The following is a 21,717-nucleotide window of genomic DNA, read 5'->3' on the forward strand; positions in this document are numbered from 1 at the left end:
AAATATAATTTCACAACATTCAGACACTGCTAATTTTGGCTACATCCGTCAACTTCAGGCAGGCTCCTTGAGGCCCTATGTTCTTGTTACTCTGTTGCCCTATTCCCCCACCTCCACATCCCAGGTAGAACAAGCCAACGGTTAGTCATGAAGGGGAGACCAACCAGCCCATGACAGCTGGCAAATGAAAATGTAAATACAGTCTCCACTCTTCAGCTCTTAGACCACAGTGTTTCTGACAGTCCCTCAAGTGTCATAAACTCTCTCCATCTAAGGCCAGCCTTTATTTGAAAGCAGTGACAAACAAATTTGGGCCAGTGTGTAAATATGCGAGTTCATTACCAAGGTATGAGAGCAGAAAGGTAAGAAATTGCCCTGAAAAAAAATCTTAGAGGGAAAAAGAACCCATTAGTGCTCACAGAGGGAGAGGCGTGCTGGGGTCGGAGACTGGGGGGGGGGGCTGACTGAGGCAGCCGTGGAGGGGGAGTGTCGGGTGTTGTTCAAGGAATTAGCAGGGAAAGTGGAGACTGAATCAGATACCGCAGAGGAAAAACAAATATCTAGGTGAGTCAATAACACGAGATATGCTTGTTAGGTCAAATAATCTAAACGATCCTGACTTAAAGTGACTCAGGGGGCAGACACCCATGCTGACAGAGACTATATTTATTTGCCTTTGTCCTGGGATTAGAGGAGGAAGTGCTCCCCAGGCTGGTTCACAGGCCAGCCCACCATGGCCCACCCCACTCCCCTCAGCCCAGGCCTCACTCTGCTCTGGGCTGAGGGGGAAGAATGTGTTTAACAGACATACTGAATGAAGTCTCTTCCACCCCTCTACACCCACAAAACTCTAATGAATTCACAATAGGGCTTTCCTCAATTGTTTTAATGAACTATAAATATGTAAAGAGATTTAACCACACAGAGTTGTCTGTCCTAGCGATCCCAGTGTTGAATTGAGGAGGACTCCAGGCCTAGTGACCCCTGACCTCCAACAGGGAGAGTATGGAGCTAATGGGAGGAGTCCCCCTGTTAGTGACAGCTTGAACACCATCACACTGGACTCCTCCTCTCTCATTACACTGTACTGCTGTGCCAGTCACTCCTGCCACCTCACTCTCCCTCTCTCTGGGGAAATTTAGTAATAGCCTCTCTACCCCTCCCCATGTCAATGACCAGACACCATCATCTCTCTATCCTCCCACCCATCAACATGCACAGTGTGCTTTATCAGACCTTGAACTGCAACTTGGCAGAAGGATGATGGCTTGTCACTATATGTTTTCCTCTTCATAAACACAGTGACAGGTCCTCTTCATAAACCCAGTGCAACTCCATAAAATACCATCAAACAAAGTCTCATCTACAGTGGATTTCTTTCATTCATTACATTGACTTAAGTCAACTGTTGTTATCAATGTCTGTCATTCAGTATATAGCTTTCTAAAAAAGCAGCAAATACCAATGAAATACCTGATACTCCACTGTAATTTGAGATCCTTTGGATTACATTTTCTAGGAAAACCTTATGTTATTGTATAAACCCACAATATACTTCTGAAGCATGCAAATGTTTGCCTGTCTAGTAATGGGTTGCTCCTCTATTAGTAACATGTGGCCAATGAAAAGACATAGCTAATCTGGCCTGCATTACAAATAACCTGGGGCAAGGAGTTGGGGAGTAAGTGATACTCTACACTGGAAGACAGACAGAGAGCTGCAGCCAAACAGAACGCTTCAGTTCAGAGAACTGCCCCACTCAATGCACACACAACCCACACTGACTAAGCACTGACATAGCAACACCCAAGCAGCACTATATGACATGGAGGAGAGGTGTTATTGATTTACCTGCTTCTCCAGGATGCGGGAGATCTCTCCCAGGGTTCTGTCCAGGCCTGACACCCTAGTGTTGGCCCACTGCCCACTGTCCTGGCCCTGGAGCTGCTTCACCAAGTCCTTCACCAGACGCTGGAGCCTAGGGAGATGGGGAGAGGCTTAGTCCAGTCATCCATCCATCTATAATTTCAATATCATCAATATTCACTACAGTTAAGTAGATGAAGTAGAAGACATAAATGTTAAGTAGGGAACTAACTTGGCCTTGTATGGGGAGTCGGGGACTTGTGTCTTTGCCTCCATTGATGTCTCGTACTCCTTTGCCCTACAGAGGGAACATAAAAAACTGTATTTGAATAAGAGGAAGAGAGTACTCCAGTGGTCAGAGAAAAGGCAGGAGAGGATGAGAAGTCTGAAGGAACAGAAAAAGATCAAGTTAAGACAAAGTGTTTATTTTGCCTGTCAACTGTTCCCCCCCAGTAACTCTAAATAAATCATGCATTAATTCTACAGGGGCATAGTTCCTCACTGGTTTTAAAAATTCATAAGGACATTCCACCCTCATCACTTTACAATGGCATATCACATGTTCTGTTAAACTATATTGTTAAATAAATAGTAAATGGTATGCGCCAACTCGGGTAGCAAAGACATCAGTGTTTTGAATCTATGACCTCCACAGATTCACAGGGTCATTAGGACTGTTCTCTGTGGCATTAGACCAGCAGACATGGCAAAGAAGACAGGCTCTACTAGTAGCACACAGAGCATCTGTCTGTCAGTCAGACAGTCAGCATCTCAGAGAAGATAAGAGTTATTATAGATCCCAGGCTGACAGAAAGAAGGTCCTACGGTCAGACACAAAGCAGCGGATAAACTAACAGGCCCCGGAAGAGGACAGGTGGAGCCTCCCTAGAGGACCAGACCTGTCCTGGCAGAACAAGGCTCAAGTCATTAGAAACACTGTTAATGTCAATCCAGCTCAGAATTAAACCCTGAAATAAAAGGTTGTGTAGCTCCAGTGAAGACAAAATATTTAGGTAAACTGACTATGGGGTTTTATCAATGTTTACAATTTCTAAGGTTAAATCAGCAAACATTTATCAATCTGAGAAATATCTATGAGCAAATTAGAAATGTCTGCTCTCAAGGGCAACCTTCCCATATAAAAAGGCATGAGTTTAAACTCGATACCATCATTGAAATGATCAATTCACGTGCTTAACTTTTTAGTCTTTGCACTACGTTATCAATGTCTTCTTCAGCAGTTGTAAAAGTTTAAAAAATATTAATATGGATTTATTTCCGATCTAAAAGTGTACTGTAAATCACTGCACATTGGCAGTACATTAACTAAAGGGGCAAACTTTTGGCCTGGAGTAAATAAAAATGTTTTAACATCTATTTATTTATTTTATTTCACATTTATTTAAGCAGGTAGGCTAGTTGAGAACAAGTTCTCATTTACAACTGCGACCTGACCAAGATAAAGCAGTGCGACAAAAACAACAACCCAGAGTTACACATAAACAAATGTAGTCAATAACACAAAATAAATAAAAATAATACAAATCTAGGTACAGTGTGTGTAAAAGTGTAGGGAGGTAGGCAATAAATAGGCCCTAGAGGCGAAAATAATTACAATTTAGCATTAATACTGGAGTGACAGATGTGCAGAAGATGTGAGCATGTGCGTGTTGCTATGGTGACCAGTGGAGCATGTGGGTGTTGCTATGGTGACCAGTGAGCTGAGATAAGGTGGTGCTTTACCTAGCAAAGACTTATAGATGACCTGGAGCCAGTGGGTTTGGCGACGGATATGTCGTGAGGGCCAGTCAAAGAGAGCATACAGGTCGCTGTGGTGGGTAGTATATAGGGCTTTGGTAATAAAGCACATGGCACGGTGATAGACTACATCCCGTTTGCTGAGTAGAGTGTTGGGGGTTATTTTGTAAATTACATCGCCGAAACCAAGGATCGGTAGGATATTCAGTTTTATGAGGGTGAGTTTGGCGGCATTAGTGAAGGAGGCTTTGCTGTGAAATAGGAAGCCGATTCAAGATATGATTTTGGATTGGAGCTGCTTAATGTGAGTCTGGAAGGAGAGTTTACAGTCTAACCAGACACCTAGGTATTTGTAATTGTTCACATATTCTAGATCAGAACCGTCCAGAGTAGTGATGCTAGTCGGGCGGGAGGGTATGGACAGCATACACTTAGTGTTACTAGCATTTAAAAGCAGTTGGAGGCCGCGGAAGGAATGTTGTATGGCGTTGAAGATCGTTTGGAGATTTGCCTAGTGGTTAGAGCGTTGGACTGGTAACCGGAAGGTTGCAAGTTCAAACCCCCGAGCTGACAAGGTACAAATCTGTCGTTCTGCCCCTGAACAGGCAGTTAACCCACTGTTCCTAGGCCGTCATTGAAAATAAGAACTTGTTCTTTACTGACTTGCCTTGTTAAATAAAGGTAAATACATTTTTAAAAATCAAAATGGTTGGTGATCTGTTTATTAACTTGGCTTTCGAAGACTTTAGAAAGGCAGGATGGATAGAGTGGGGCAAAAAAGTATTTAGTCAGCCACCAATTGTGTAAGTTCACCCACTTAAAAAGATGAGAGAGGCCTGTAATTTTCATCATAGGTACACTTCAACTATGACAGACAAAATGAGAAAAAGAAATCCAGAAAATCACATTGTAGGATTTTTTATGAATTTATTTGCAAATTATGGTGGAAAGTTCTATATTGTTGTAAAATGTTATAGTTAGGGATGGAAACTTCAGGTGGCCTTCCTAAGCCAGGCCTCAGACATGGCTAGGACATACAACATCCATACAGTGCTCTGTGAAAAAACCTGTGTTTGTAAATGTAATATCATACAGTATTGTAGAGGGATTTGGATGGGTTAATGGAAGGTAATTCGATCAGAAACACAGGGCTCCAGAGCAGATTGTCACTGTAGGTCAGTGTGGCCCGCCAGCAATATTATTGCCCCCCCCAAAAAAATGTATGATGAATATTATAATTTTTTATTATAATTTTTTTTTTTTAATCGGACCTGCGATGCAGGAAGGAAGTTACCCCACCTAAATAATGCAAAAGTGAGATGTTAACTTCATTCATGAGGATAGCGAATGTAGGCGACAGTAAGCAGATGGAGAAAAACTACCCCAGTAGAGTAATTCATTTCAACAATAATCTTAATTTCAATTTGACTTTTTACAAAAAAGAAGAGGGCTTTATTGGAGTTTATTTCTTCTAAACCAATGCGTATTTAAAATGACAGCAACTGGCTGAGGGTTAACAGCATCTTTCACAATAGAGAAATGTGGCCTAATAGAAGTGGGATGTTTTAATTAGGCCTACTTACAATGACAGCTAGCCCAAAATGTAGCATCCTACATAAAACAATAATTTAAAGAAAAAAAGGCGATGTCTGTTAATGTCTGTTAATATCAGGAGTCTCGGTGTCACGTCTACTCCCGCTCCTCCCCTCCGGCGTTCGACATCGCCGGTATACTAACCACCGGTCCTGGGATCCATCATTACGCACACCTGGACTACCATTAACTCCCCTATATCTGGCACTCTTAGGTTCCTTCCCCAGTCAGTATTTATCCTGTGTTAACGCATATATGCTACTGTTACGTTGGTCGTTTTATTAAACGTTTCATCTGCACCTGCTTATCAACTCACAGCGTTTTCGTTACAGAATACTGACTCAAACAATGGAAGCAGCAGGAGAACAAAATATCTCCCAGACAGTCGACGAGCAGGGATACCTTCTACGTCAACATCAGGACCAGCTGGCACAACTGGGGACAGCTATGGGAGAGGTTCTTCGTAGTGTGCAATGTCTCAAACGTACCCGGGAGGCGTTGCCATCAACTAGTGGAGGATACTCGACAACCAGTCGACCCAGCACAACAGCCCATTCAGCAACCTACTCAGGTCAGCGATGCCTATTTGTCCCTCCTAGATAAATATGACGACACCCCATCTAAATGCCATGGCTTCCTACTTCAGTGCTCACTCTACTTTACACACCAGAGGGGAGCCCCCACCACCGAGAGCTCCAAGGTTGCCACTGTTATTTCTCTGCTGACTGGGCAGGCTTTGGAATGGGCCACAGACATCTGGGAGAGAGGAGAAGAGCTAGATTCATATGTGGGGCTCATGGTCTGTCCAAATGCAGCTTCGATCATCCCCTGGAGGGCAGAGAGTGAGAGCTTACTCCAATTACGCAAGAGGGACCAGACAGCTGCCGAGTACATGCTCACCTTCTGGACAGTAGCAGCATCCAGCGGAAGGAACGAGCAGGCGCTTCGCATGCTTTTCCAAAGAGGTCTGCGCAAGGAGGTCCAGACGGAACTAACCTGTCGAGATGACAACCTCACTTTGGACACACTCATTGGGATGGCCATCCGTCTGGATAACCTACTACTGGAGCGTCGGTACTCTCATTGCTTCTCCCCCTCCCTCAGGGAACACTCTGGATCAGAGCCTGAACCCATGGAGGTAGGATTCTTACACCTCCCCATGCCGGGATCCACAAGAGCAGAGGGACGGTCATGTGATCTTCCACCTCATAGGGCAGGAGTGAGTATTCCATCTTCATCACTTTCTGCTAAACTCTTTTTGGTGTCCATCACACTAGTTGATTGTCCCTCATGTACTGTGTCTACAGCGTTAGTGGATTCCGATGCCGCGGGGAACTTTATTGACCAGACCCGTGCCTCCTCTCCGCTCTACTCTCCTTTTCCGGTTCAAGCCCTTGATAATTGGCCATTAGGATCCGGAACCATCACACACACACACACACACACACACACACACACACACACACAACCACTCACCCTCACCGTGGAGTCCAAGATCATCCTCGGCCTCCCTTGGCTTCAACGCCATAACCCCACCATGGTCATGGTCGAGGATGGGAATCACAGACTGATCACCAGAATGCTGGAGGACCTGCTTCCCCATTCCCTGTGGTTCCAAGTCAGGTGAGAGTCCTGTGGTTGCCGTTCAGCCCAACATCCCGGAGGTATACCAGGACCTGCAGGAGGTATTTTCCAAGACCCGCCATCGAACTGCTGGCAGGGTCTGCGCCTCTGCACAGATGCATCTACCCTCTGTCGGTGGCTGAGACCCAGGCCATGGAGGATTACATCAGAGGCGCTTCAACAAGCTTCTGCATGTCATGTCATTCATCTGCATGTCCACTTCTTCATGGCCAAAAAGGATGGAGGGTTACATCCATGTAATGAATAGCGAGGACTCAACGAAATCACCAAGAAGTACCGTTACCCTATCCCTTTGGTGCCGGCAGCCATCGAACAGCTCTGCGAGGCCTGGTTCTTTACCAAACTGGACCTGCGGAGTGCTTACAATCTCATCCGCATCCGGGAGTGGGATGAGTGGAAGACTGTGTTTAGCACAATGTCTGGTCACTATGAGTACTTGGTGATGCCATTTGGTTTAGCCAACGTTCCGTCAGCGTTCCAGGCATTCGTTAACGAGGTGTTCAGGGACATGCTCGGATGCCAGGTCGTCGTGTAAATCGATTATATCTTGGTCCACTCGGCTACCCTGGAGGATCACATCACTCACGTTCAAGGCAGTCCTGAAACATCTCCTGGCTAACCACCTGTTCATCAAGGCTGAGAAGTACCAACTTCATTAGAGGGCTGTCTCCTTCTTAGGCTACCAAATCAGCCAGCAAGTAGTGTGGATGGACAACAGGAAGGTAGATGTGGTCAGATCATGGCCAGTCCCAACCACCATAAAGGGGTTAGCCAACTTCTACCGCCGTTTCATCAGAAACGTCAGCTCTGTCGCTGCCCCTTTCACCTTAAGGGTGGGCCCTGTAGGTTGGTGGTTCTACTTTGAGAGTGACATTTTCTCTTGCTAGAAAGCTAATTGTTCTGAACTAATGTTGCCATTAAAAAAAAGTATAGCCTTAGTAGGCTACGTAGACCTGTTTCTCCCCACTAATCACAGCACAGAAAAATAGACAAAAATAAGAACTTAATAGAAACATTGCGGATTTTATTAGTGTAATCAGATCAAAATTATTATGTTAGTGTCATTTAAATGATGTATTCATCAGATGTGTTCAAACATTTTGTTCAATTTGTTGTGTAGGCCTATTAATTGTGCTAATATTTTATATGCAAATTATGTTCTGGCCCGCCGACTATTAGCTCTGAAAAATGTGGCCCCCATGTGAAACCTAGTTGTGTACGTACATTCCCACAAAGATTACTGGATTAACCAAGGATGTATGCATTTTCCCAATGCTGAGAGAAACCTAACATGAAACGCTATTAGTACTGTCTTTTCCGAATGTATGAAAACAGAAAGATTGTTTACCGTGAGAACAGACCATAAACTGCATTACCAAAGAGGCATTACCCCGAGATATTCAGAGCCTGGTGTGAAGGCAAGGTCAGGGTCCTTAAATGCTATAGGCATGCTGAGTAAACCGATCAGCTAAACGGCTAGTGGGGTGACGGAGGTCCATCATTCTATCACATTATTTAACATGTCCTCCAAGACGACTGAATAAAAAAATGCTGCTGCTTTCCTGTCACCAGAACTTGAACTATACCTGGCCCGTTTGTCATTCCTAATATTACAATATTCATCTCTGACAGGTTTACACCCACCCAGGTTAAACGGGGAGCAATTGCTGAGCCATTCATCATGCTCGGCAGCAGGCTCGGCTAAATGGGCTGCGGCTATAAATATTAGTAATCAGCTATAAGAGAAAAAGCACAAATCTACAATGCAGAACTAATAATCAATTCATCACAGTCTGCTCTTTATTAATCTGGACTGGGCTGGCCCTGACCAACTAAAGAGAGCCAACACTGTAAAAATGTCTACCTTTGGAGGCAAAAAGTAACCAATTTAGTTTAATATTGTTACATGTATACTGTTTGATGCTGTGTTACTGTATATACTGTGCATTATGGCAAAACAGCTAAACAGTCGGGTTGGACCCAAATGGACCGGTTGTTTTAACTACAAGTCGGCTTGATGAGCCTGAAACCTCTAGTGGTTTCCCTGGGGCCTCATCTCACAGGAACATTGTGTGTATATGGACCCATTCAGCTCCTCTACTGGGTGAAAGGAGTATTGCTGTGATGACCTATCCAGGTTCCACACAGGGGTGTCTTTGTGTGCCCACCTCCTTCTGAGCTCCACTAACACACTACTGACTCTGTTCCCAGCCAAGGGAAACACACACAGCGGGCTACAGCCAAACGGCTTGCACTACAGGAGCAGGTACACACTTCCAAATCCATGTTTCAAAGTTCAGAACGCATCCCAACGCATATTTTCATCAGAAAAGCAGCCCAATATTACAGGAAAAAAGACAGCCAAACCGCCAAAATGTGGGTTAAACTGTGTTCAGCAGTTTATGATGGAGGGGATAAAAGCCCGCCTCAGAGTCCAATGAAAACATCTCTTGCATTTTACCGACACCCTGCCATGCTCCAATAAAACGGCTCATTTCCACTCAGCGATGGAACTGCTCACCTTTATGCTAGTTTGGGCTTTGTGTTATTTACTACCTCTAAAAGCCTTGTGCCTCTGAGTGCTAGTCTCAGCAGGGTTAGAGCTGGGGCTGAGAGAGAGAGGGCTGGGGATGGGGCTAGGGATGGTGAACAGAGGCAGACCATGTCACTTTCTCAGCAGAAACTCCTCCATAAGGGAACAGAAACACTCATGACAAACTTCACTGAAAGCGAAGTTATATAGAATAAAGTACTAAATATTTAATATGTTGGATACTTCTGCCCCCTCTACCAGTCCCCTTTAAATAAAACATAAGTCGGACATATACTGAGAAGCTGAGTTAAGTTAAAATGTTAGTGGGCGCTGCTAAAAATAGAATGTATAACAAAGGTGAGTGAGTGTTCTGATAATAAAAGTGACTACAAAAGAGGACTGTTTGCTCGTAAGAGTTAACGACGCGCATAAGACATATGTCATTTCAGGTGCTGCACCCCCCAGGCCGCCACAGTCCAACCTGCCCCGTGACAAACAGCTCATCCCACAACTTTCTCTCTACTCTGCCATGTCCCTATCCTGCCCCCCAACCCCTTCCTTCCTCCCTTGTTGTGACAGGCTACTAAACTGATTGATCCCATGTCTGGGATCTGACAGAGGCGCGTTGACTCCTATTTGTTGATTACTATTGATTTTCTTTGATACTTCATTTAAAAATCAATAGCCCGGAGAAAGAAAAATAGGCATGGTTTACACATACTTTAACATACTATTGTCCACTGGAGGCGGCTTCAGTTTTGGCAGAACCCTGGCAGCAATTAGGGGGAGAGCTCTTAACAGGTGAAAGCCAGGGCCTCAGATCGATACCCATTTTTCTTCCCCAATCACAGAAAGTGGCCATAAATTAAGCTCATCAGTGTTATTCTGTGGACAGCTGTGATGCACATAACGTCTGCTTCCATCGCCTTGTCACTCAAAGCACCCCGCCGAAGACAGCGCTGTCCTCTGTGCCTGAGAGGGTGTCACAGGGAGGGAGAGAGAGAGCGAGAGAGCGGGGGAGAGAGAAGAGGGACAGATGGATGCATCACCTGGAGTTCATGCGTCCGCGGAGCTTCTTTGCCTTCTTGCGTGCCTTCTGCCTCTCCTCTCCGTCCTTCACACTCTCAGAGGAGACAGTGCTGTCCGTCACAATGTCAACTATGTACTTCTTTAAGGAAAGATGCTCCTGAAACACATGCAAACATTTCATTACAACTAATCTCATTATTAAAAATGTGTCCAACAGTGTAAGCAAATGTGATGCTGATATGAAATTGTAATGGACACAAGGAGTGAGGAAAGAAGGTTAAATAAAAAGGCAGGCAATTATCTAGGGTGCCATTTTTCCTTGGTAGACATAACCTCTGGCACTGAGAAGCCTGTGAGTCCACCTGCTGCCTGGCACCCATGGTAATGCTGAATTAGGTAGAGGTTTTGCTTCCAGTCTAGAATATGCCACACCAGGTCTGTCAGATCAGATGCTGCTGATATCTCCACCAGGAGACAGAGGGATGTAACCCAATTTAAAAATCATGATGGATGTGCAAAATAATCAATTACCCAATTATGCTGTCATCCAGAATCTTAGAGGATGGAATGGTCTAACTAGATGGCAGTATCCATTCAGCAGTCCAGCCTGCATGAGGCATTCCATTTCTTTTTGTTAAGTGTTGGCAGTGCACCTGCTGCTTGAAAAGGGGTTTCAGAAGAAACCCTTGAAAGAACGGTGTCATCATAAGGACACAAGAGATAGAGAAGACTGAGAGTTAACTATGTGCTAAAGTGCTCAATAATCCATGAGCAATAGCGATCACAAACAGGATCGGGAATCAATTCTTACGGCTTTATTGTTTTGACTTATTGATTTGTTATCAACCTGATCAATCAAAGGGACCCTTACAAAAAAAGATTGCAGTCCGTGTGCAGTATAACTGTAGTACAACTTCAGTATGCTGCAAATACTGTGTCTAAAATATATATATTTTTTACTGCAGTAATTTTGCAATATACAGTGGGGAGTATTTGATAACCTGCCGATTTTGCAGGTTTTCCTACTTACAAAGCATGTAGTGGTCTGTAATTTTTATCATAGGTACACTTCAACTGCGAGAGACGGAATCTCTCCAGATTCAGAAAATCACATTGTATGATTTTTAAGTAATGCATTTTATTGCATGACATAAGTATTTGATCACCTACCAACCAGTAAGAATTCCGGCTCTCACAGACCTGTTCGTTTTTCTTTGAGAAGCCCTCCTGTTCTCCAATCATTACCTGTATTAACTGCACCTGTTTGAACTCGTTACCTGTATAAAAAGACACCTGTCCACACACTCAATCAAACAGACTCCAACCTCTCCACAATGGCCAAGATCAGGGAGCTGTGTAAGGACATCAGGGATACAATTGTAGACCTGCACAAGGCTGGGATGGGCTACAGGACAATAGGCAAGCAACTTGGTGAGAAGGCAACAACTGTTGGCGCAATTATTAGAAAATGGAAGAAGTTCAAGATGACGGTCAATCACCCTCAGTCTGGGGCTCCATGCAAGATCTCACCTCGTGGGGCATCACTGATCATGAGGAAGGTGAGGGATCAGCCCAGAACTACACGGCAGGACCTGGTCAATGACCTGAAGAGAGCTGGGACCACAGTATCAAAGAAAACCATTAGTAGCAAACTACGCCGTCATGGATTAAAATCCTGCAGCGCACGCAAGGTCCCCCTGCTCAAGCCAGCGCATGTCCAGGCCCGTCTGAAGTTTTCCAATGACCATCTGGATGATCCAGAGGAGGAATGCGAGAAGGTCACGTGGTCTGATGAGACAAAAATAGAGCCTTTTGGTCTAAACTCCACTTGCCGTGTTTGGAGGAAGAAGAAGGATGAGTACAACCCCAAGAACACCATCCCAACCATGAAGCATGGAGGTGGAAACATCATTCTTTGGGGATGTTTTTCTGCAAAGGGGACAGGACGACTGCACCGTATTGAGGGGAGGATGGATGGGGCCATGTATCGCGAGATCTTGGCCAACAACCTTCTTCCCTCAGTAAGAGCATTGAAGATGGGTCGTGACTGGGTCTTCCAGCATGACAACGACCCGAAACACACTGCCAGGGCAACTAAGGAGTGGCTCCGTAAGAAGCATCTCAAGGTCCTGGAGTGGCCTAGCCAGTCTCCAGACCTGAACCCAATAGAAAATCTTGGGAGGGAGCTGAAAGTCCGTATTGCCCGGCGACAGCCCAGAAACCTGAAGGATCTGGAGAAGGTCTGTATGGAGAAGTGGGCCAAAATCCCTGCTGCAGAGTGTGTGCAAACCTGGTCAAGAACTACAGGAAACGTATGATCTCTGCAATTGCAAACAAAGGTTTCTGTACCAAATATTAAGTTCTGCTTTTCTGTTGTATCAAATACTTATGTCATGCAATAAAATGCAAATTAATTACTTAAAAATCATACAATGTGATTTTCTGGATTTCTGTTTTAGATTCCGTCTCTCACAGTTGAAGTGTACCTATGATAGAAATTACAGACCTCTACATGCTTTGTAAGTAGGAAAACCTGCAAAATCGGCAGTGTATCAAATACTTGTTCTCCCCACTGTAACTACAGTGCAGTGCTTCATTCTATTGCTAAAGGACTCCTGATACATCCAGGAGTGATAAGTATAATTTTTTTGTCTTAATCTGTTGTATAGTTTTTGTTTTTTTGATAGCTAGGGCCATCTACTTTAAGTCTGTCTTCCCAGTAGCCTACTTGATGTGTGACCTGCTGACTGCTCATAAATTGTAGATGATTGACACATTAACCAGGATTAAGGGGCAGGGCAATTTGTGATTGTTGTTTTTTTTCAGAATCAGAGGCTGTATTGGAGGGGGAGTGATTTCTCCTCTCCTAGGCAATCATCAGTTAGTACCAGGTGGTGTGCTCTTCACCTCTGTAAGGCAATTGGTATTTAGTGTTTCAGTCTCTGTTTTCTCAGCGGCAGCTATAAGTGGCGGTCTTGTTGCAAAAACTAAGACCGTCACCGAAACAAAGACTTCTGCAGTGTTGTTCTGAGGAGTTGTTCGAGGAGGAAAAGAGAGAAAGTGTTCTCTTTTGATTTATATGTAAATGTAAGTGCCTTAATGTATTTGGACTCCAGGAGGGTTCAAAATGTATATATATTTTTTTTTTACAAAAACATCACATTTACATAACTATTCAGACCCTTTACTCAGTACTTTGTTGAAGCACCTTTGGCAGCGATTACAGCATACCTGTATTTGGGGAGTTTCTCCCATTCTCCTCGGCAGATCTTCTCAAGCTCCGTCAGGTTGGATGGGGAGGTGACCAAGAACTGACGGACCTCCAGATTTCCTCTGTGGAGATGGGAGGACCTTCCAGATGGACAACGTTCTCTGAAGCACTCCACTAATTAGGCCTTTATGGTAGAGTGGCAAGACGGAAGCACCTAAAGGACTCCCAGAAACAAGATTCTCTGGTCTGATGAAACCAAGATTGATCTCTTTGGCCTGAATATAAAGCATCACGTCTGGAGGAAACCGGGAACCGCTCATCACCTGGCCAATACCATCCCTGCGCTGAAGAATGGTGGTGACAGAATCATGCTGTGGGGATGTTGTTCAGCGGTATGGACTGGGAGACCAGTCAGGATTGAGGGATAGATGAATGGAGCAAAGAACAGAGAGACACTTGATGAAGTCCTGAGCACTCTGGAGCAGGTTCTCAGACTGGGGCAAAGGTTCACCTTCCAACAAGACAACGACCCTAAGCACACAGCCAAGACAAATCAGGAGTGGCATCGGGACAAGTCTCTGAATGTCCTTGAGTGGCCCAGACAGAGCCCGGACTTGAACCCAATCGAACATCTCTGGAGAGACGTGGAAATAGCTGTGCAGCGACACTCCCCATCCAACCTGACAAAGCTTGAGAAGATCTGTAGAGAAGAATGGGAGAAACTCCCCAAAAACAGGTGTGCCAAGCTTGTAGCGTCATGCCCAAGAAGGCTCGCTGTAATCGATGCCAAAGGTGCTTCAACAATGTACTGGGTAAAGGGTCTGAATACTTATGTAAATGTAATATTTCCATTTTAATTTTTTTATTTTATACATTTGTAAAACAAATATATACTGTATATTAAAAAAAAAAAAAAAAAATGTTGCTTTGTAATTATGGGGTATTGTGTGTAGATTGATCAGGGGGAATACATTTAAAAAAATCCATTTTAGAATAAAGCGGTCAGAATACTTTCCGAATGCACTGTGAGTACCCACTAGAGAAGGTTGCCGGGTGTCCATCTTTAGCATACGCATCAGATGCATATGCAAGGCACGCAAACATGCTTGATGAATAAATGATTGATAAAAAGTGCATAAACTATTGTAAAGGATTAATTGCATTAATAAATATTCATGGGGCCTCCCGAGTGGCACAGCGTTCTAAGGCACTGCATCGCACAATTGGCCCAGCATCGCCCGGGTTAGGAGAAGGTTTGGCTGTACGGGATTTCCTTGTCCCATCGCGCTCTAGCGACTCCTTGTGGAGGGCCGGGCGCCTGCAAGCTGACTTCATTCATCAGCTGGACGATGATTCCTCCGACACGTTGGTGCAGCTGGCTTCCGGGTTAAGTGAGCAGTGAGTCATGAAGCAGTGTGGCTTGGCAGGGTCTTGTTTCAGAGGACGCATGGCTCTCGACCTTCGCCTCTCCCGAGTCCGTAGGGGAGTTGCAGCGATGGGACAAGACCGTAACTACCAACTGGATATCATGAAATTGGGGAGAGAAAAAGGGATAATTTTTTACATTTTTTTAATGACTTGTTTATAGAGTCAAGGATATGTTTGTATAATTCTAGAAAAAAACATAGGCCTATAGCCCATTTTAGTTTCCCTTACAATAAAAATATTAGTGTAATCCATTAGATCAACTTTATTTGTAGATTCATTCGTAAGAGTTATAGTAATTAATAATGTCCAGTTACAGCTTCTTTTGACAAGGCAGAAATTTAAAAAATACTATATAATAATATTATAACCAGGCAGGAGGGCAGGTGAATTTACTTGCTGTATTTCTAAACAAAAGCACCAGGGCATGGACAATTGTAAAGGATTAATTGCATAAAGAAATATTTGTGGAAATATATTCATGACAAGATACAAAAACAGTCATTTGTTGATTGTGTCAGACACTGTGCCCTTATACACGTGCATTTACGCATGATTTAATCGCGTCTTCTCTTTATGCTTCGGATCCACAGTCATCACACAGCTTCAAGGCTTTGTGTGAGCAAGCCCCACAAATAAATTGGCTGCACTGCACAGTTTTCATAGGCACCTGCCGACTTGACATTGTGTCTTATTTTTCCCAGAGCGGTAGCTGTGGTGCTTGGGGGAAAGGGAGAGCAGGACCTACTGCCTTGGCGGCCTGCTTGGCATCTGTAGCTTCTTTCTTGGCGTTCATGTGGTTCTTACAAAGTTCACATGCCAGATCCAGCATGGCGGTGAGGATGAAACTAGTGATGCACCGATATGCCATATTTGGCCGATACCAATATCCAATATTTTCCTTGCCAAAAAAAAAACGATACCGATATTTTACATTTTAGCAGGCTTTTAAGCATTCTAAGTACAGTTAAATAGTTAACACACACACAGACGCGGCGGTCTAAGGCACTGCATCTCAGTGGAAGAGGCGTCACTGCAGTCCCTGGTTCGAATCCAGGTTGTATCACATTCGGCCGTGATTGGGAGTCCCAAAGGGCGGCGCACAATTGGCCCAGCGTCGTCCGGATTTGACCGTAATTGTAAATAAGAATTTGTTCTTAACTTCACTAGGGTAGGGGGCAGCATTCGGAATTTTGGATGAAAAGCGTGTCCAAATGAAACTGCCTGCTACTCAGGCTCAGAAGATATGATATGCATATAATTAGTAGATTTGGAGTTTCCAAGTTTCCAAAACTGTTCAAATGATATCTGTGAGTATAATAGAGCTGATATGGCAGGCGAAAACCAGAGGAAAATCCAACCAGGAAGTACTATTATTTTGAAAGGCTGTTTTTCCATTGAAAGCCTATCCACCATACAAAGACTAGGACCCAGTTCACGAGCTCCATGGTTATTTCTACACATTGCCAGTCTTTAGGCATTGTTTCAGGCTTTTACTCTGAAAAATTAGGTAGATACAGCACTTTCAATCAGTGGCCAATGGAAATTTCCAGACATCAGCCATGGGCCTGATCGGGAATGTGCCTTTCTTGTTTCTCTTTTTCTATTGACAATGCTTTTCTCCGGTTGAAATATTGATTATTTATGTCAAAAACAACCGGAGGATTGATTTTAAACATTGTGTGGCATGTTTCTACTAACTTTTATTGTACTTTAAAATAACTTTTTGTCTTGACAGACGTCCAGAGTTGAGCATTCCGATTACTGGACAAAACGCGAACAAAAAGGAGGTTTTTGGTCATAAAGAGGAACATTATCGAACAAAACAAACAGTTGTTGTCTAACATGGAGACCTGGGAGTGCCACCAGATGAAGATCATCAAAGGTATGAATGCTATTTCTGACTTGTGAGCCCTCTCCTTGGCTGGAAAATGGCTGTATGGGTTTCTGTGGCTAGGTGCTGACCTAACATAATCGCAAAGTGTGCTTTCGCAGTAAAGCCTTTTTGAAATCTGACACAGCGGTTGCATTAAGAAGAAGTTTCTTTATTTGCATGTTTAACACTTGTATCGTTTATCAATGTTTATGTTGAGTATTCCTGTAATTTGATGTGGCTCTCTGCACTTTCACCAGATGTTTGTTTGAGACAATGCATTTCTGAACATAACACGCCAATGTGAACTGAGATTTTTGGATATAAATATGAACTTTATCGAAAACATACATGTATTGTGTAACATGAAGTCCTATGAGTGCCATCTGATGAAGATTAAAGGTTAGTGATGAATTTAATCTCTATTTCTGACTTGTGAGCCCTCTCCTTGGCTGGAAAACAGCTGTATGGTTTTTTGTGACTAGGTGCTGACCTAACATAATCGCATGGAATGCTGTCGCAGTAAAGCCTTGTTGAAAATCGGACACTGTGGTTGGATTTACATAAGGTTTATCTTTAAAATGGTGTTTAATACTTGTATGTTTGAGGAATTTTAATTATGGGATTTCTGTTGTTTTGAATTTGGCGCCCTGCAATTTCACTGGCTGTTGTCGAGGTGGGACGCCTAGTTAAATAAAGGTCACACACACACACACCAAAAAGTTATTTTGTTGGCATTTAGGTATGTCCCCATTACCAGTAAAACATAATCAAAACCTATTTATTTCACTTGCTGTATTGTTTTGTTCAGTCATTTCATTCTCAACCAGGATTTCTATGGAACGCAGTTTGGGTCTTTGCGTGTCAAATAAGCTTCTTGACCAATCAGGACCTGAATATGACTGCACATCACATAATTTAACGCGTAGAAAAATGACAATCTTTACACATTGATGACACAATCACTCGTATTTCATATGTCACAACGATTCATCGATACGTATGCTATGATGCTGGTAAAGTTGTCTCGCGCACCTACAGTGCTGGTCATAAAAAAAGCTAGCTAGCTCATGGATGCAAACAATGTTCTTTTCCAAAAACATAGCAAAATGTGTTTCAGTAGCTAGCTGTCATCTAAAACAGCAGTAATTCCTAAATCACTGCTAAGAATAATGAAAATTACTTCAGTTTCTACTGGTCATCGTTTTCAGGCTGGTGCAGCTAGGTACCAAGCTAAAGCTAGCTACCCCAGAAGTTGTGGTCGAACAAATAATGCTTTATTACCAACGTGGTATTGTAAACACATCGTTCGTGGCCGGCGTTTGCTTGTTTGCAGACTTTTTTGGACAGCTTTGACAGTCTACTGTATCTTTTTTGACACACAAAACCCCAAACGGCGTTCAATAGTATGTATGTAGTGAAGCTAATAGCAGTGCCGCAATTACTGTGTAAATCCGGTAGGACAACATCTGAAAAATAGCACACTTGGTAGTGTGTACAGGTGCTCGACCAGTCGGCGAAAGCCAACATCATCCACGACAGAGAACGGTTGATTGTCAAGGGCAATGAATTCCATTATCTTGGCTTTAATGGATTTCGCCTGAAATTTTCTTACTCGTTCAAATGACTGCTCGACTTGTTGACTGCTCGATCCACACAGCAGACATTGTGGGCTAGGTTAGGAATGCTGTGTTGTACGTATTGCTCAGAATTTTATGTGGCGTCATTACGTCATATACCTATGTTATATTGGTATGCACGTCAGATTTGACATCGGTTTTTAACATCGGCTTTAAACTAGACATCGGGCCGATACTGATGTTGGTATTTTTAGCTAATATCGTCCGATTCCGATATGTTCACCGATATATCGTGCATCTCTAGATGAAACACTTATTTACTTGATATCTGTACACCAGTGAGTGATGTTTTACCACTTTCCTTCACTGATGTGGAGTACAGTGCTGCTGGTATGTTGGTTTGCAGTCGGGGGCAGCTCTCGCCAGTTCCGAGCAGGCTAGTCTTCTTTGCAATCAACTTGTCTGCCAGGGAAATTGATGTGAAGAAGTTGTCCATGGTCAGATTTGCCCATGTAAGGCTCCACGAATCTCAAAACCACAGTCTCAGACAGTCGCTCACCCGCTGGCCTGGTTTCATCTTTCCCCTGATATGGAAAGCCATTGAGCAAGTACTTGGTTTGGACATCGGCAGCTAACCAAAACATAACTGAAGTCACATGCACCATTATCAGTTTCTATCGCCCATTTATCCATTGAAGATAGAATAGCATATTGTAATTTTACGTTTATTATGTTACTAGTTTTTGGTTAATAGCCAGAGCAATGCTGCCACGTGAGTGGTCATGTGCTGAAAGCATGGACAGCACAGATATTCTTGGAAAAATGACATTTGGAAAAAGAGCTGCACCTCCTGAATTTTGAATTTACAAAAATTAAGAGTCATATAAACCGCAGAATGTGCTATTTCAGATACTATATAGCAATCAAAAATATTACCTGCATGTGACTGAAGGAGGATTTGATAAAGTGATACTCCTTTCCCTGCATCTGTCAATTACAATATGTTACCCATCTCGTCATGTACAATTTGACAACTGATAGGCCTAATATTGTCACTCATCAGATTGTTAATGTAATATTGTCTATAGGCTAACTCTTACTTTGTTTGAAATTCATTTTGGTATAGTTTTTGGTTTCGATGGGCCGGCTGTGCAGGCTGACTTTACAAAGTAAAACTTTGTATCATGCAAGGTGTGTGGTCAAATTATTAAAATGAGCACCAAATTTACTTTTGATTGTGAAGTAACTTGCACAATTTTCGCCCATTCCACACGTCCATTCAGTGGGCTGGCATCGTATGAGTCGCTAGATAACGTCAATAATATGTTTTGCATTATTCTAAAAGGCCTACTGCCTACATATAGCATGTTTTTGTTTCCCTTACAATACATTTGATTCGTAATGGAGTTGGACAAATTTCTTAGTCACATGTGAGGTAATTATAATATATCATACAGTGGGGCAAAAAAGTATTTAGTCAGCCACCAATTGTGCAAGTTCTCCAACTTAAAAAGATGAGAGAGGCCTGTAATTTTCATCATAGGTACACTTCAACTATGACAGACAAAATTAGGAGAAAGAAAATCCAGAAAATCACATTGTAGGATTTTAATGAATTTATTTGCAAATTATGGTGGAAAATACGTATTTGGTCACCTACAAACAAGCAAGATTTCTGGTTCTCACAGACCTGTAACTTCTTCTTTAAGAGACTCCTCTGTCCTCCACTCATTACCTGTATTAATGGCACCTGTTTGAACTTGTTATCAATATAAAAGACACCTGTCCACAACCACAACCTCTCTTCCAACCCTAGCCAAATCAGGCCCTACCCAGATGGTCATGCGTCGTCGCTCTCCCTCTCCCCCACTCCTCTTCTATCCTATCATCTCACCCTCCTGCTGAATCCTTCTCCCTTCTCATTCTGCCTCTTCGACCCTACTCTCCTCCCTTTCTGCCACCTATGACTAGCACTGTCCCCTTTACTCCCAGGCAGCCCGGCCCTCCCCCCCTACTCCGTGGCTGAATGACTCCTTGCGAGCTTACAGAACAGGCCTGCGGGCAGCTGAGTGTAAATGGAGGAAAACTAAACTTCGGAGGACCTATCATCCTTTCACTCCCTCCTCTCTACCTTCTTTTCCTCTGTATCCGCTTGTTGACCCCATCCCCTCCTTTCTCCAGACCATCTCTGGAGACCTTCTCCCATTCCTCACCTCCCTCACCAACTCATCCCTGACTCATCCCCTCCAGCCTCTGTCAGGACTAATAACACTCAATCAGATTGCTTCCCTTTGCAAAGATCGCCACGCCAGGGTTGCCCTTTAAGTCCCTTACTGTTTGCCCTCGCCATAGAACCACTTGCAATAGCACTTCGTTCCAACTCCCTCAAAGGTATAGTCAGATATGGACACGAACACAAACTGTCTTTATATGCAGAGGATTTATTATTATACACATCCAACCTTTCTGTCTCAGTTCCTGCTGCCCTTGCCACTTTCGCATCCTTCGGTCACTTATTAGGGTATAAACCGAATCTTGGTAAAAGTGAATTGATGCCGCTTAATATGGCCGCAAAAAATCCCCCCTTACATAACTTGCCATTTAAAATTGCTCACAGTAGTTATATCTATCTCAGGGGTACATGTCACAATCAGATTTGAAAACCTTTTTCAAGCCAACTTTGCTCCTATTGCAACCCGTACTGAGGACGATTTGAAACGCTGGTCTTTGCTACACCTCTCATTAGTCGCAAGACTTAATTCTATTAAAATGAATACTCTCCCTAAATTCTTATATCTCTATCAGTGCCTTCCGATTTCTCTTCCCAATACATTTTTCAAAAAGATGGACGGCCTAATAGTACCCTTTACATGGGACAAAAAAAAACAGCATATGAAAAACAGCTTTTGCAGAGGCCCAAACTAGAGGGCGGTCTAGCTCTACCGGATTTCATTATTGGGCCGCTAACCTTAGGATCATTCAGTACTGGTTGCAGAGCAGAGAGATATTCCCTCCCCCAATTTGGCTAGAGATGGAGGCTGCCTCGTCTATACCGGCATCATTGTCTCATACATCACTTACTCCTCCGTTACAGACCCTTACTCCTCCTTCAATAAAAATAGATAACAACATTGAGGATCTGGACTCAATTTATGCGCCACTCTGGGTTTCAGCAACTCTTCTTTGACTCCGGTAGCTTCAAACC

The 21,717-nt window shown here is 43.5% G+C and overlaps 1 protein-coding gene across 5 annotated transcripts in view; it reads right to left on the minus strand.

The window, feature by feature from the left end:
• scaper (S-phase cyclin A-associated protein in the ER) overlaps positions 1-21,717 on the minus strand; it is a 127,511-nt gene that overhangs the window by 42,706 nt on the left and 63,088 nt on the right. For all 5 annotated transcript variants that reach the window (XM_031801399.1, XM_031801397.1, XM_031801400.1 and 2 more), the window contains 3 exons: positions 10,444-10,580; positions 2,099-2,164; positions 1,852-1,978 (listed from right to left, as the gene is read on the minus strand). In XM_031801399.1, the coding sequence (XP_031657259.1) occupies positions 1,852-1,978; positions 2,099-2,164; positions 10,444-10,580 (330 nt within the window). The remainder of the gene's footprint in view (positions 1-1,851; positions 1,979-2,098; positions 2,165-10,443; positions 10,581-21,717) is intronic.

Source organism: Oncorhynchus kisutch, linkage group LG22 (genome assembly GCF_002021735.2).
Source record: "Oncorhynchus kisutch isolate 150728-3 linkage group LG22, Okis_V2, whole genome shotgun sequence".
Lineage (NCBI taxonomy): Eukaryota > Metazoa > Chordata > Actinopteri > Salmoniformes > Salmonidae > Oncorhynchus > Oncorhynchus kisutch.